Below are 15,509 nucleotides of genomic sequence, written 5' to 3'. Positions count from 1 at the left end.
CCCAGCACTGGGAAAGGGGCACAACTGGACTCTCAACTCACTCACTTCTGTCCTTCATGCACAAAATGGAAATTAAAAAAAAAATCCTCAGAGCAGTGTTATAATAGCAAACGAATTAGCAGTTAAGAGGCACACAAGTGCTGTGCAGATGAACTCCCTGGAAAAGCTCAGGAGGGAATTAACAAAGGCTGTCTTCAGAGTAGGGCTTGAATAATAGGCAGGAAACCTGTCACATCAAACTTCTAGAAGAAAGCACAATAAATCACCACTTACCAGCTTGGCAGTGTCTGCCCTGAGCACTGAGTAAGGAAGGGGCCCTCTGTATCAGCACAGTGTGTGCTACTGGGGCAGGGCCACAATAAGAGGTTGCATCGTCCCCATACAGATGGCTGAATGTCTGCTGCTCCCACCATCTGAGTTTTCCTCTTGTAGCACTGCTTGAATTTCCAGCCTAAAAGTGCCTCAGCAAGGTTGCTGTCATTTTGAAGGGACACAAAACTTGTGATGTAGGATCTGGGAGCTGCTTTTGCTGTATGACTTGGGGCTGGAAGGTAGGACGAGTGGTAGTGGCCTTAAGTTGCACCGCGTTAGATATTAGGAAAAAAATCTTCAAGAATTGGAACAGACTGCCCAGGAAAGTGGTGGAGACTCCGTCCTTGGAGGTGTTCAGGAATGGTATAGATGTGGCACTGAGGGACATGGGTTAGTGGACTTGGTGGGGATGGGTTGGACTTTGAACTAGATGATCTTAGAGGTCTTTTCCAACCTTAATGATTATGTTTCTATGAGAGCAAGATTAGACTAGGAGATTCATGCTGATTTGCCCCTTGACCCATTGCGTTGGCAGATTGCTTTGAGCCAGCTCAGCTCTGCCCCACCAGCCAAAAAAGGACTTTCTATCACTCTTAATTCATGTCAACACATCTGCATTGTTTCTGTAACAAGCAAGAAAAAATAATTTTTCCCCCTAATGAAGGCAAGCCCTTGGGGTGTGTTGTAAAGCATGCCATGGGGTGCTGGGCCCTGCACCAAAAGGAGGGAGGAAGGCAGAGAGAAGTGCCCCTCAGACCTAGATAGTATGAAAACCCATAGGTGCGATTTTTTAAAAAGTGTTTTCTCTGCTTTTCATGCTCTGTAAAGAGAATGAATAATTGGGAGATGAGCAGCCCTGAGGTTCTGCTGAAATGGAAAGGGAATTAGTGGGAAATGAGCAGATGGGAGGTGAGAGGTAGATGAATAGAGTCACACAATGGGATCTGATTGATCGGCTGCAGCATGTCATGCTGAGAGCTGGAAGCTTCCTGCTCTTGGGGAAAAAATAGCCACCCTCCTTCCCTCTCCGCAAAAGCCTCCAAAGGAAGCACAGAACACACAGAGGGTGTCCTTGCTCCTGCGGGCTGCAGCACATCCACCTTACTGTGATGGAAGGCACGAAATGAGGGATCAGAGAACTGAAGGCTCTCCGTCTTTAAAAGCAATCATGTGCCAATGTGCTGGCAATTATTATTAGCTCAGAGCAGGGGTTCAGTGTTTTATTTCTTATGGGAAACAAAAGCGATACCCAGCAGATGTCTGTCCCTGTGAGGTGATTCACTTCATCTGTACTCCGACAAGAGCCGTCTGAAATCAATGCATCTCAAAAGCCTGCATTTGAGTTTTATTAAGGTTTTATTTTGACTGAATTTGAGGGAGTAGCATTAAAATGACCACACACACACAAAGCCATCTGCTCTCAAAGATATGGATGTACATACCAACGTGCGGTGCTGTCATTTGAAATATATGGTTGGCCTGCTGGAGAAACAGCTGGATAGTGTTGATTTTCCAGTATTCCAAATATTCTTGCTGAACAGTAAAAACACCATGAGAGCTTTGATTGACACATTAAATGGAGCACACTCAGATGATACTTATGTCTCAGAAGTGAGACTGAGAATTCTTTTTTCCATTTTCATTTTGCTCTCCCAAGCAAGGCTAACTAGACTGGGAAACTAGGCTGGGAAAGTTTATGGGCATTGACTCATCTGTTCTTTCCTTCAGACTTGGCTCCTAGCCCACAGTGATCTCGTATTTTTGCAGGAGCCAGGTCTCCTGCTTGTATTGTGTTAAAGATGGGCAGAGAGTCTGCCAGCCCAGGGACCTCATCTGTGTGATACAAGCAGTTGCCTACTTGTATTAAATTTTAACTCAACCAAATCCTCTGCTCCCAAACATCTTCCAGACTGGTTGTTAGGAAGATTTAGTGGAGAAAGGAGGAAAGCCAGGTTTTGAATTCAGATATTTCATTTATAGGGCCAAAGCTGTGGCACATGAGTACTGAAAGTAATACAGTGTGTGACAGTTGTGGCCATGATACATAGCAAACACTGTATAAGAAATCATGACAACTGTTGCACCTGATGTCAACAGACAAAAATTTATCAGAAGAGAGTGGAGATTTAGACTAGACATAAGTTTTCTACAGTAGGAGTAGCGAAATACGGGGACAGGTTGCCCAGAGAGGTGGTAGATGTCTCATTCCTGGAGATATCCAAGGTGAGGCTGGACGGGACTCTGAGCAACCTGATCTAGCTGTAGGCATCACCTAATTCAAACTAGATAGCAGCTTGTAAGTTTTAACATCAGCTCCAAGTGTATGAGATGCAGTTTCCGCTGGCATGAAAGATACAGAATAGGGAACGTTGTGCAAGGCCAGACTCAAGCCAGGCAGCCCCAGTGTGGTTGAGGACATGCAGCAGTTACAACTTAGTAGGATTCCCCAGCCTTCAAGTTTGAGGATCACAGGGAACTTTCATTTGCAGGGTTCAGTAATACACAAGGACATGGAGGATTTATTTCCATGAATTTCTTTATTACAGGATAGTGCATCAGTGAAGGAAAAAAATGGCAATGCAGTCAAAATGGTCAGCATTGCTATTAAAACAGAAACCTAGTTTGAGTGCTAGCTTTAATAATACAGCCAACATAGAAAGATACTAATACTGTGTAAACTTGCCCATACACAGAGCGGTGATGCTTTCTCAGACAAAATGTGTGTTAGATACATACAGGGAGCCTTTTTTCAAAAAGTATTTGTCATGGTCTCCACAGCAAAATGTAATTCCTGGTCAGACTGAAATGCTTTACGTAACATTGCCTATTGCAAATCATCTTTTCTCTTGGAGACTGCTTTCATAGAAGCTTCAGGCATAAGAAAAATAATTATACAAGATATTCACAGTCACAGTATTCATTGGTGATCAAGTGCTATAGTACAACAGGACACAATTTATTAATGATGCTTATCAAAAGAGAAGCGATCTCTAATCTCATAAAATAGCTGATGCTTAAACCAAGGTTACTATAATGATCAAATGGGAACTACAGGCACATCCCAAAAGTAATAAGTTATCCCTAGTTCTAAAAGCTATCCATGACAAAACTGCCTCTTTAAAATGATATTATGCCACATGCAAATGCTCGCTCCTGCTGCCTTTGGAAAAGTTCCCGATCCAGAGAGTGATTTCGCTCTAAAACTCATTGCTGACTACAAACTGGGAGGCAATTCTCAGCCTGAAGCAGAGAAAATAAAGGATAATGAATCTCTGCCACGTACTCATCAGTTCCTCCTTCCATAGCTCAGTGGGCAAACTCAGGAGCACACAGGCCACAGAAAATGAAATCTTCTTGAATTTTCCCATTAGGTTAAACCCATTCAGCTTTTGTCACTGCCAGAAATCTCCACGCTCCACTTTCTTACTCATTTGTTCTGCTCTTTTTTTTTTTTTTTATTTCTCCTCTTTAGAAGCGATGGATAAACTATGTTTCCCACCTTGAAGATAGAAATGAATTTTAAATTAACTGTCCCTGAACAAGATTCTCCTTCAAGGGTGTAGATGAGGAGATAAATGGCAGGAATGGTCACACCAGAAGCTCCCATGTATCACATTAGTGCTGCTTTCTTCATTGAGCTAGGCAACTCAGGGAAGTTCTGCCCTTAGATCTCCTCATCAGTAAAACGTGATTAATGTACTTGATGGTTTCAAGATTTGTAACAAGCATGAGCTGAGACTCACTCCTGCGAGCACTCGTGTTATTTCATTGGTGCAAAGTAAGCAGGAGCAGAATGACGTTGTCTAGGAGGACAAGCAGCACCAACAGATCCCATGGTACCTCAGCAGCAGACCTTCACTTTGCTGTGTGCATTCAGCATCATGGATAGTAGCTAAGCACTAAATATTTTGACAGCACTTGAAATAATTAAGGAGTCACTTTTTATTCACATTTAAAGGATCGCATCTCCAATTTCTTGCATTGTCTGGAGTAAACAAATTCAAAGCTATGGAGGAGAAAATGGCCAAAAGCAAAACTGATGAAGCGAAGCAAAGCAAAGGGATTGCAGGAGAGGGAGTGTTTCTGCAGCAGCCCTCACTGGCACGTCCCTGTTCTTCCTTTCAGGTCCCAGTCGGTGGTGGAAGCTGGCACTCTGAAGCACGAGGACCTGGGGGAAAGCGAGAACACCCAGCCACTGCTGGCCCTGGACTAAGCCCCACATGCTGTCTGCAGACATCCAGACCCCACCCACCCAGAAACCACCGAGCACACGATACGCATTGACACGCGTTTCGCTTGAGAACAAGTCCTTCATCTTTCTTGAGCGAGTAACAAGAGCCACCAGCCACCTGTCCATGCAGCCAACGCTGAACAGCCTTTCTATTGACACAGGGTGCGAAGGAAGACACAGTGGGGGTCTGTCCACATGTAAAGAATTTCGTCTTCTTTCCTTTTTGGACTTCTGGCATTAAAAAATTGGAAATGATGGGACTGCCCTCTCCTTTTAAAGAAACCAGTGTGTGTCAGTAGAAGTTTTCCTGAAGCCTCCAGTAGGGACGTTCAATTTTATAGAAGCTAAGGTTAAAGGTGTACTAAAGCAAAGCATCTTTAAAGTCTGCACTGTTCAGTGTGGCTCAGAGGGCAGAAACATCATTATCTACAGTGTGTTTCAGATCTGCAGAAGGATTTTGTATTAAAAAAGTAAAAATCAGTGCCAGCATAATGCCGTACAACGTGACACTTTGCAATTGCCTCATCCATATTGCTTTTAGGGGGGGTCACTTATTTCAGTATCTAGCAAAAAGGATTCTTAACTTTTGAAACCCTTACAAAACTGTCAGCTAAGTGGAATGAGCTGTGTGGGAGGCAGATACAGACAATTTGGAATGCAATTATTTAATTCTAACAACATGTTTTTCCACAGGCGACTCGGGAACCCATTAGACGCGTGTGCGTGTATGCGAGGGGGTGCCAGGGAGACCCACCGGACACATTCACCAGTGATTAATGGCTCATTCAGATTTTTCATTTAGGTCCCAACCTCAAATAAAAGCTCTGCAGAACCATTTATCCCCCTCTCCTCCTGCAGTCAGTTAAAGGTGTAGCCAGAAGGGAATGCTGACTGCAGATGCGGGCCATGGTTAAAATGAGAAAGGAAAACTTAGAATTAATTACTCAGTACAGGCTTCTGCTAGAAGGAAATGTGGACAAACAGAAGAACTGAAATGCCAAAGATCAGTTTGCTATCTTTCTCTTTGCTCTATTTGCAAGAAGAGTCCCATCCCTTCATTGAAATGGAAATCAGATTAAAGAAATAAAAGAAAAATTGTTATCAAATTGCATGAGCAGTGACTTTATTTCCTAAAACAGTTACAACCACCATACATGCTTTTTGTCTTCAATTTAATTGCCATGCATTGACAGTTCCTAGAACATGTGGTTGGCACCAACATATCAAAGATAACTGCATAAACCATACATATATAAAATGAGATGATAACTCACGGGCTGCACAAGAGTTTTTCATACAGCTCTGGAACATCCACCAGATTCATAAGCAATGCTCTGAACGTGGTGGCCTGGGTCAGCTGGAAATGGTCATCCCTAACAAATGGAGTAACAAAACACTGCCTTCATTCACAGCCTGTTACACTTGCACAAGGCAGAAAAGATATCCTGCAGATCCCATTAACACAACTAGGTTGTACCTGCTTGTATGCGTACAGGACAGTCTCATTCACAGTAACCTTCCTCTGTAGCGGTGTGTTACTGGGGCAAGGCCTGGTCTCCACAGTAGAGAGTCTTTATGGCAGTGAATGTTCCCAGCAAAAGAGTCAGAAAAAGCAGCAAACACTCTGAGGCTTGCAGGGACATTAAACAAATGACTGAGCCCATTTACCTTTGTTTTTTTTTTCCATTCCTCTACCCTATGGCATTATTATTATATACCCACTACAGAAAGCTGAGACTGGACACAGCTCCCCCTTTCTCCAAGGCTCATGAAGACTCTCAGACATCTGGCTTGGTCATTTAAGCAAGCTTGCTTAAAGCATAATGTAAATCAAACATACATAAAACAAACAAACAAACAAAAAAACAACAACACCAAGGCAGACACCTACTACACTGCAGCATTAGTGAAGAAATACTTTGGTTTGCAATTTTTCTCTGTTAATACACTTATCTCCACTGCCACTGAATCTTTGTAATGGCCTACACTGCTCATTCAAGTACGTACTTACTACCTTACAAATGCCCTGTGCTGCCATTTCCTCTGTAAACACAGCTGAAGAATGAAACATTTAAATTGCAATAGTGCTCAATCTGAAAAGCATTTCAATTCACTTCATCCGTTGGTATTTCCAATGTATAAAAAGCTTTTACAACATGAAATACTGGATGGCAAAGAGGAATAACTAAAATAACATACCACTTATTCACTGCCTACTTCCTGTGTTTCACTATATATATATATATATATTCACCATTTATGTATCTAATCCAATAAATGAATCTAACAAAAAGAGATGCTCTCAGCTCCTTGACAGGTAGGCAGAGAGCAGAATCACTTCAGTGCTGCAGCAGCTATTCACAAGAAACCTTGTCACATTCAAGGCACTTAAGATATCAGACGGTCAATATGTCACTACACAGTTTAATGAACAGTGCCACTCAGGCACACGCACATTCTAGGTAGATAACTTTGATCTATTTGCCAACTGCAATCTGTATACATGAAGCATGTGACTTCAAAGGAACAATCAGGACAGCATGTTTTCTTATAAATAAAGCTCCAAAGTTTTTACCACTCCTTTAGTGTTCACTCTGTGCTATAGAAACTAAAATGCAATATTAATAAAAGCATTCCTAAGCCGCTAATTTTGGTTTAAACAGTTCTTGATTACTTCATTACAAACTATGTCTTTATTTTACAGAATAGCAAAATAGTTTATAATTTCTACTGCTGGATAAGTGTATGGAGATACAAAGCACAGCCCGACTTAACAACTACCAGCATTACTTTTTTTCTTATTGTACTACGACTCCTTAATATAAAAAGTACATTATTTCCAGTTTCATATATAATTCTTGTAAAGCCTCCAAAAGTACTTCTATATTTTCTAAAGTTTGAAACTTATAAATCTTTCTCAGTTTCCATGATTATTCACAGAGAACTGTCACCTTACAGCAGATGGTACTCTGTGTTATTGCTGATATGGACAATACGTTAAAGTCTAATTACCACTGCTACCTAAAACTGACTCTTGATCAGAGAGGGCTTATCAGTGTGTGTTCTATTTATTTTTTAATAGCCAGAAAGGAAATTAAAGTGCACACCTCCAGAAATGGGTTACAACAGCTTATGGTGCAATTGTCATGCATTACATGGCATTACAAGATCTCTTAATAAATTACAAAGTCTGAAAAAGCATTCAATTTATGGGAATGCAAGGCTGCTGCCTATATTTTGCCTAGCAAATATGGCAATCAGGCAGCATGGGCTGTTTATACCTACAATACTTAGGCACCATGATGTGGTCTCTGCAGTACAAAGTCATGGAACATTAAGCAAATAAGACAACTCTTCAGTGTCCTTTAAACCACGAGGCCAAAGCTCTGAAGACTCAGTAACCCTAATGTCTCCTTGCTTAGTACCTGTCCCTCACAACCCTCACTAGTGATGCTACTGCTCTTGATGAGCTTGAGCAGACCCAAGCATCCTAGCAGACCTATCCACTCTCCGCTGGCTTTGCAGGTGAGTAAATAACAGCTGGTTTCAAACATTATCTGTGCAAACTCTAGTTTATTTTGTTAGTGTTCTTAGAAATTAACAGTGGAGGCTTCTGCACCTTCCATCTCCCATCAAACAGTGAGGAACCAAAAGACCAGCCAACTGCTTAAACATCCAGGATTTCTCTCTTAAAAATAAGGCCTTTTTAACATACAGTAAACTCTGGGTAGCAAATACAGAGTATACTGTAAATTATGCTGTTTCCGGATTGTACCATACATTTCAAGAAAAGGAAAACACCACTAGGTCAAGTCAACGTCTTCCAAAGTCACATTACAAAACTGAAGTTTACCTGCTAAGAGAACTATTTCGTTTTAGAAGGACAACGCCCTACTAAGAAGCGGAGTATGCAAGTTTCTGTTTGCATTTCTAGGAAGGCAAGAGAAGGCCGCAGGTGGCAAAATGAAATCTGTTCATATACTACTTTTGTTGTGCTACAGCACAATGTAAAATATATGCTTATAGCTAGAGATGTACTTTGTATATACATTATTTTTAAAAATAGTGGTTGATTGAAGAAGATCTGTTCATAATTATGCTAGAAAAATAGTTATTCAGGTAGAAAAAAACAACAAAACACACAACCCATTCACATTATCTAGAGTTGATAACATAGGGACATGTTTTATACCTAAAGCAGTTAACACTACAACTGCACAGTGATTATCAAAGCTGATTGGATGCATGTGTCTATAAATACCATATGTGCTGCTTGCAGACAGAAGCCTGGGAAGTATTTCCCAGATGTATTATTGCAAACCTTGTGCCTGAACGTGGCCAGGCAGGTAGATGACTGTTTTTGAACACATCATACAGGCATGGTAAAAACATCTGCACATTCCTCAGCTTGAAAATCCAGACCTGTATTGCTCCTTGACAGACAAGATTTGTATTCTCAGACTTGCAGCCTGAAAAACAATACGTATCAGTGCTATATCAGTATGAAACAAACATGGCTTTTTTTTTTTTTTTTTTTGCTTTTTTTTTCTTTCTGTTTTTTTAAACTCAAGTTCTCTGTGATTGTAGAATGTCATTATCTCTTTTAACCCTTACAATACTAGCATTCTTCATATGCTGTATAAATTAATCCTGCATGTTTCTATTTGCATGCTCTGTCAGGTTAAAACTCCTCTGTCTCTTCACATCAGATATAATCCCTTAAATAGCAGGAAGGGTTCGTCTCTGTTGTGCTGTTAACTCAGGGTGCCACACATCAACAATGAATATCAGACGATAACTTTCAGCATCCTGCCACACTTCGTGCTCGAAAGAGTCATCAAAAATAAGAACTTTCCCTTCTTCCCAGGTTCTGCAACACAAAAAGAACATGCTTTAGTGCAGTATTTGAAGTGCTTTGATGCATGCAAGCTATACATCAGCTCTGAGGATGTTCTCCTACATGTGAGAAACATTTAAACATTATATATTGCACAGTCATGAATTCAGTACCTAATGTTAATATACTGGAGTACCAGAGATTTAATTGAAATAAACTACAGGAAGATCAGTCTAAGATCAGAAGCTTTGTATTATTGTTTTCTCTCCCTCTGCCTGGTTATGGCCACATGTGCCCACATACATATTCAGACATTTGCAATGTTTGTTATTTATTTAATTTTTATGAGTTTAGTCCAATAAGCTGGGAGTGTTCATCAAAGTCAGGGGCCTAATACTGGTACAGTAATCTCCCTCTTTTCTAATTTGATATACACTCAATGAGTAATGGAAACTGATGGAGTGACGAGCAATATGGCTTGAAAATAAATTACTTTAAATCTGTTTTTTTTTTTGTTTTTGTTTTTTGTTTTTTTTTTCTCTGAAAACCAGAACAACACAATTAGGTCCTGATCCTGCTTTATAATTTCAGTGAACATAAGTCATATCCCATAAATCCATTCAAAGCACAGAGTCTAAAGATTTTTCTTCATAAGAAGGTCGCAGTGCTATAGCATGCATTGAGTCAGGTTATTCTGTTAACGTTGAACTGAAAGCATGAGAACACATAATTTAAACCTCTTCTGCTTGCCAAATACCACTAAGGCAGAGACCACTGAAGTGGACCTAAGTACTCTGGCTTACTGTTCACTGTTATAAGTAAAGCCAAGTTGTAACAATGGAATCTTTCCAAGACCTGTACCTCTGTTAGGCCCAAAAAGGAAAACATGACTTACACAAACCAGCTTATTTTTAAGCACCTCCATTGTTTGAAAAATTAAGACAATGGCCAGATTTAAAAGCCATAGCAAGAGCAAATGGAGATGGGAAATATCACTGGTTTATGAATCTGCATTTCTTTCTGTTTTATGAAGTATAAAATCACAGGACAATTTAGGTCGGAAGAAACTTCAGAAGGTCATCTGTTCCAAGCCTCTGCTAAGAGCAAGACTTATTGCAAAGCTGAATGTAGTGTTGAAGCCAGATGAGATATCTCAGGTTCTCATCTAGTGGAGTTTTTAATATCTACAATGACGGGCATCACCTCTCTCTGAACCTCTTCTCAAGTGTCACACGGTCCAGCTTTTTCTTGGTCATCCTCCACAGAAGTCACTTCAACTTATCAATGACTTTCTTGCACAGAAGTGTCCCAAACCAGACACAGATGCAGTGTTTGGATGCAAAAGAGGGAAAAAATTGCTTCCCTCAAACTGATTCATATGCACTTACTAATAGTGTAATTCAGCGTGAGGTTAGCCTTCCACCACAAGAGCACATGTTCAACATGCCTACTAGGACTCTTAGCCCTTTTCAGTAAAGCTGCTTTCTATCCAGTGCCCACCCTGCCTATACTGTTATCTGTTATCAGATTGCAGGGCTTTGTCTTTGTTGAACTTCATCAAGCTTCATTTCCCCCACTTCTCCAGCCTGTTGAGATCTAAATTCATAATTTTGAAGAGATTTAAAGCCTTATTACTGCAAAAATCAGCATATGAGCAGAGAACATTAGAGATAATGTCATCGCACTGTCACTGCCCTTCAGATCACAGTCTTGCCTACTCCACTTAGATACAAGTAGGCAGTTGTGTATTACATAGATTGCCCATCATGAAGTTAGGCAGTGGTACAAGCAAAGCAAATTTATTTTACATCGCGGAAAAACAGAAGCATTTGTTTGATTATTCATTGAGTCTCATCTGAAAGGATATAACAGTCAGTCAAGTCAGTAACAACCAATGTTACCTCCTAAAGCCATCCTACTATGAATGTATAATCAAGTATTTCAACAAGAAAAGCAGTTCCTGAGCACTGATGTCCCTTAAAGGAAATTAGAAACTGTAAGCAGTAGTGATGATAAAGAAGCAAAGATCTTGTCATCAAAGATGGAAATAAATTGCTTAGCTCATTCAACTATGTTCATTCAAATAGAAAACAACTTTCTGTTTAAAAAAAAAAATCTGTGAAAAATGATATTTGGATTCCTAAGTCATCTAAGTATTTTTGAGCATTTAAGTCAACAAAAGCAAAACTTAGCTATCAACATTTATGGGGTTGTCCTGTAGTGATCTGAAGGGAAGTGGAAATTGAAATAGGATTATTTCAGTTGAAATGATAATTTAAACATATATTAAACAACAGAGGGCAACCAGAATAACACTGAAAAATTCATACTGCCTTGCACACGAACATTGAAGGCCCACATAATTATCTCCTGCAGGTTTTAAGTATGATCATGTATTTTTTTCTGCTACCGAGTCAGCTATCCAATAGGAAATGTTAGGAAAATGTTATCCAATAGGAAAAATGTTTTATGTCATATTGGCCTTGAGTCTCTGATTCTCTGCTACTGCACTAGAATTACATCGGTATTACTCAACTCAATGTTTTTATGTGGTAAAGAACTGTGGGGTTGTTATTATTTTGATTTTTTTTATGTTTATTTTTGATTAAACAAAATCCAAACAGCACTGTGCTAAATATCCTGAAAGTGTAAGCCTCGTTAAAGACAACAGAAACTCCAAGTATCCGGATGAAATAGCTTCAGAGGTTACAAACTGTACCCATCTGGGATGAGCTGTTTTGCATAACAAAGAAGTCATAAAGTTGACAGAACTATTAGCCCTTTTTGCATAGATTACAAAACTCACCATTAGTATGCAAATAAGTATTTTCCAGATGTCTTCATGGTATCAGAAACACTTCACAGTGGAACCACAAGGACAATACTACTCTGGTGTGGTGCTAAGCCACTTTGAAGTAGTTTTATATCACCTGCTCAGCTCTTATGTCACCTGTCACAGGTGAGATTTTGGATTGACTTCTGCTTAAGGTGGTAATTCTGCATATTTGTTTCAAAACACAATTACCACATCTGACAGATGTTTGATTTCTGATAGCTAGATATTATTTACCTGCCATTTCTGTACACTGTACCCTAGGCTTTCCTTCAGACTTCATAAAGCCCCAGTGACCTCAAATTACTATAGCTGTGCTGAATAACAATGAGGTGCACAAGCTCCTGATAGCAATCAAAAGATTCTCCTGCAGGTAACAGAGAAAATCACAGTACTAGATAGAGCTGAGTTGCCTGTCCATCAAAGAATGAGCTGCATAGTAGCACTGTCCCTCTAACCACACACTGGGTGACACAGAGCTAACAGATAAAAATTTTCTATATTGTGCATGCAGCAGTGGGACAGGAATCCAAAGAAGGATGGCATCAAAGCCCTGTCAAACCTTTATACTTGTGCCAGCTCTCCTGTTTGAAACCACCATCTTCCTAATGTTCTGATCCACTAGGAGAGGAGAAAATGAAAATGCTAAAGATACAATTTCTTCCTGACGTAATTTCTTTCCATGGCAGTTCACCCCTATCAGCTTCTGTGAGAAAGGGAATATAAAAGCAGCTTTTCATGGCCATTACTGGACACACTTTAAATGAAAACCCTCTCTTCGAATGTATAGCTCTTGCCAAAAATCAGCTGAAGTTAACACATTCCAGCACAGGCTGTGGTCACCTCTTGAATGTGAGTGCTACATTTCAAATAAGCGAGTTGGATGCATAAAAATGAACCTAGTTCAGAAGCCCAGATACTGAGTGAAATGCTCTGACCGCAGCACACCAGCAACAACAGACATTTCTCCACTCTGCTCTGACACATCCTGATGTTGGGGAACCAAGGGGGGTAGTTAAGTTCATTTTCCACACCACTATCCCTTCTGTTCAGATTAAGGCAAAGAAGAGTGGTCAGCTACAATAACGGGAGATGAGTTGTGGACACCTGCTACCCTGGAAGGGAATCAAAACCACCACCTTGTTTACACAGGCACAGAATAGCTACCTGTGATAATGCCTTCCAGTCACTGTAGATCTGAACTCACAATAATGTCCCACAGTTAAAAGAATTCATGTTTTCCTGTTAATCCATTAGCCTATTAGGTATCTCTACCTTCATCCCAATGTCTATCTTAAACTTGTTTTGGATATTGGATTGAAATGATGGAAACAGGCATATTTGTCACAACCTAGGCCGTGTAGGTTTTATAGTTCAACAGTCTGACACAGTCATCATTATGTTGGCAGGAGCCCTAACACATCTGCAGTAACATTTTTAACAGTTGCATAATTGCATCTACAAAAATTATAAAAATTTCTTGTTGTAGTTATTTTCAGATGTTCTGGAAAAAAATCTTTGCCACATATTGCTGTCATGCAAACAGGAGTGGTGCTTCATTTCATCATATCAAATATTACTCTACAGTAGTACCACAGAAAGAATTCAAAGTCAACACTTGTTGCACTCAGATGCTATAGACAAAATATTCACTATTCCAAATAAATATATTGAGATACGAAGCATTATTAGAAGTCCACCTAGTTCTGCAAGTTAAGCCTGTGAAAAGCAATATAGTTATTATCTTTAAACACAGGAAAATATAGTGTCACATAAAAATTGGACTGGAATATTTTCTAACTGAATTATCTTGAATTAGAATGAATGCTAGGAATAAGGTTTCTGCAGACATACAATAGTATTTGGTTACAGTGGTGAGAACAGCAATAGCTGCTGCTCTGTAAGTAAACAGCATTGAATTCAAAGTCAAAATTTAAAAAAAAACAAAAACAAAAACAAAATAACAAAAACACAAAAAATAGATCAAATAGAACAACTCTTTTGGCAAGTATGTCAGATTGGCATTGTAAAAGTAAACACAGATTTCATGGATGAAAAAACATTTTTTCCCCACACTAACAGAGAAAGAGCAGCTATGTCTCTAAAGATTTTTCTGGCATTGTTTGTTTGACAACTGACATGGATATGTTTATACCAAGAGCGAGGGTGCAAGTTGCCTGCTTAAAGAAATACATAGCACCTCCTGATTAGTAAAACATCCTCTTTTGTGTTTTTTTCCTTTCCATTAGACACATTACCACATATCTTTTCAGGACTAAGGATGGTAGAGGAAAATTAATAACAACAAAAACAGCCAATGAACCAAAAATCCCAGACAATACCTGTTTTCCTGGGCACATCGAATTCTGCAGCCTTCTTTAGGTATCACTAAGCCCAAATGCATCCTTAGCCGACAATTGGTGGGTCCTGTGTGGGGCCAAACATGAGTTCCTGGAAGCATGACAGAATATTTGATCTGCAAGAAGAGAGAGAAGCCTTCAGTAAGGTCATTTTCACAACCGTACTGCTTTGAGTTCAGGACTTCATTACATGGACTTCTTCCATGATGATATCACCTTCTGTTAGTCTTAGTAATACTTGTGTATTCCCACTTCCTGAAGGTGTTCAATACTGTGGTGTGCATGTATATTTTTCATTTTGTTGTGGGCTGACATGAATTATCTCTTGTGTGCCAGTAGAAAAACATCCTATATCCAATGTAAGACCTGCAGACACACTTAACATCTAAAAGGATGGTCTACAGGAGGCACAAGACATGCATTGGCCAGAGTGACTGGCTGGTAGTCACTCTCAGATAACGATGGGATTGTGAAGGCTACTGAAAGTCTTAGCTGAAGCTAAGATGGTTATGAGATGGAGTTTAGGGTCATGGGGATAGGGAGACAGGCAAAAAGCTGGAGTACTACCCACAGCTTCGGGAGAGTAGACTGATTTATTCAGGGATCTGCTAGGAAAAATATCAAAAGACACAATGCTGGAGAGAAGAGCAGTCTAGGTAATTTGGTTTATTTTTAAGGATCACGTCCTCCAAGCTCAAGAACAGTCTATCCCCACAGTTAAGAAGCACAGAGATATTGAAAAGCTGAAATAAAGAAGCATACAAGAGAAAAAAGGAGGGTGAGGTTACTCCAGAAGAACATAGATTATGCAGGGATGAAAGAAAGTCAAGGCTCATCTGGTGAGATCTAGAGATTAAATTGAAGGACATCTACTCTGCCCTGGTAAGACCTCATCTGGAGTACTGTGTCCAGTTCTGGGCTCCCCAGTACAAAAAA

General features: G+C 39.9%; 2 protein-coding genes across 7 annotated transcripts in view; one reads left to right on the top strand and one right to left on the bottom strand.

Annotated features, from left to right (window-relative positions):
- The window catches only part of CLVS1 (clavesin 1), an 83,547-nt gene extending 78,834 nt beyond the window's left edge, over positions 1-4,713 (top strand). Inside the window, exon 5 of the mRNA XM_042833266.1 lies at positions 4,438-4,713. Coding sequence (XP_042689200.1) covers positions 4,438-4,525 — 88 coding nt within the window. The 3' untranslated portion in view covers positions 4,526-4,713. The remainder of the gene's footprint in view (positions 1-4,437) is intronic.
- Positions 4,714-5,638: 925 nt separating this feature from the next.
- Positions 5,639-15,509, bottom strand: part of ASPH (aspartate beta-hydroxylase) — a 102,228-nt gene continuing 92,357 nt past the window's right edge. For all 6 annotated transcript variants that reach the window (XM_042833253.1, XM_042833215.1, XM_042833207.1 and 3 more), the window contains 2 exons: positions 14,556-14,689; positions 5,639-9,413 (listed from right to left, as the gene is read on the bottom strand). In XM_042833253.1, coding sequence (XP_042689187.1) covers positions 9,263-9,413; positions 14,556-14,689 — 285 coding nt within the window. In that variant the 3' untranslated portion in view covers positions 5,639-9,262. The remainder of the gene's footprint in view (positions 9,414-14,555; positions 14,690-15,509) is intronic.

The sequence above is a fragment of the Centrocercus urophasianus genome, unplaced genomic scaffold, assembly GCF_019232065.1.
Source record: "Centrocercus urophasianus isolate 14NV4802_14NV808 unplaced genomic scaffold, USGS_Curo_1.0 seq_11, whole genome shotgun sequence".
Taxonomy (NCBI): domain Eukaryota; kingdom Metazoa; phylum Chordata; class Aves; order Galliformes; family Phasianidae; genus Centrocercus; species Centrocercus urophasianus.
The sequence above is the reverse complement of the archived record's forward strand: the minus strand, read 5'-3'. Positions and strand labels throughout refer to the sequence as shown.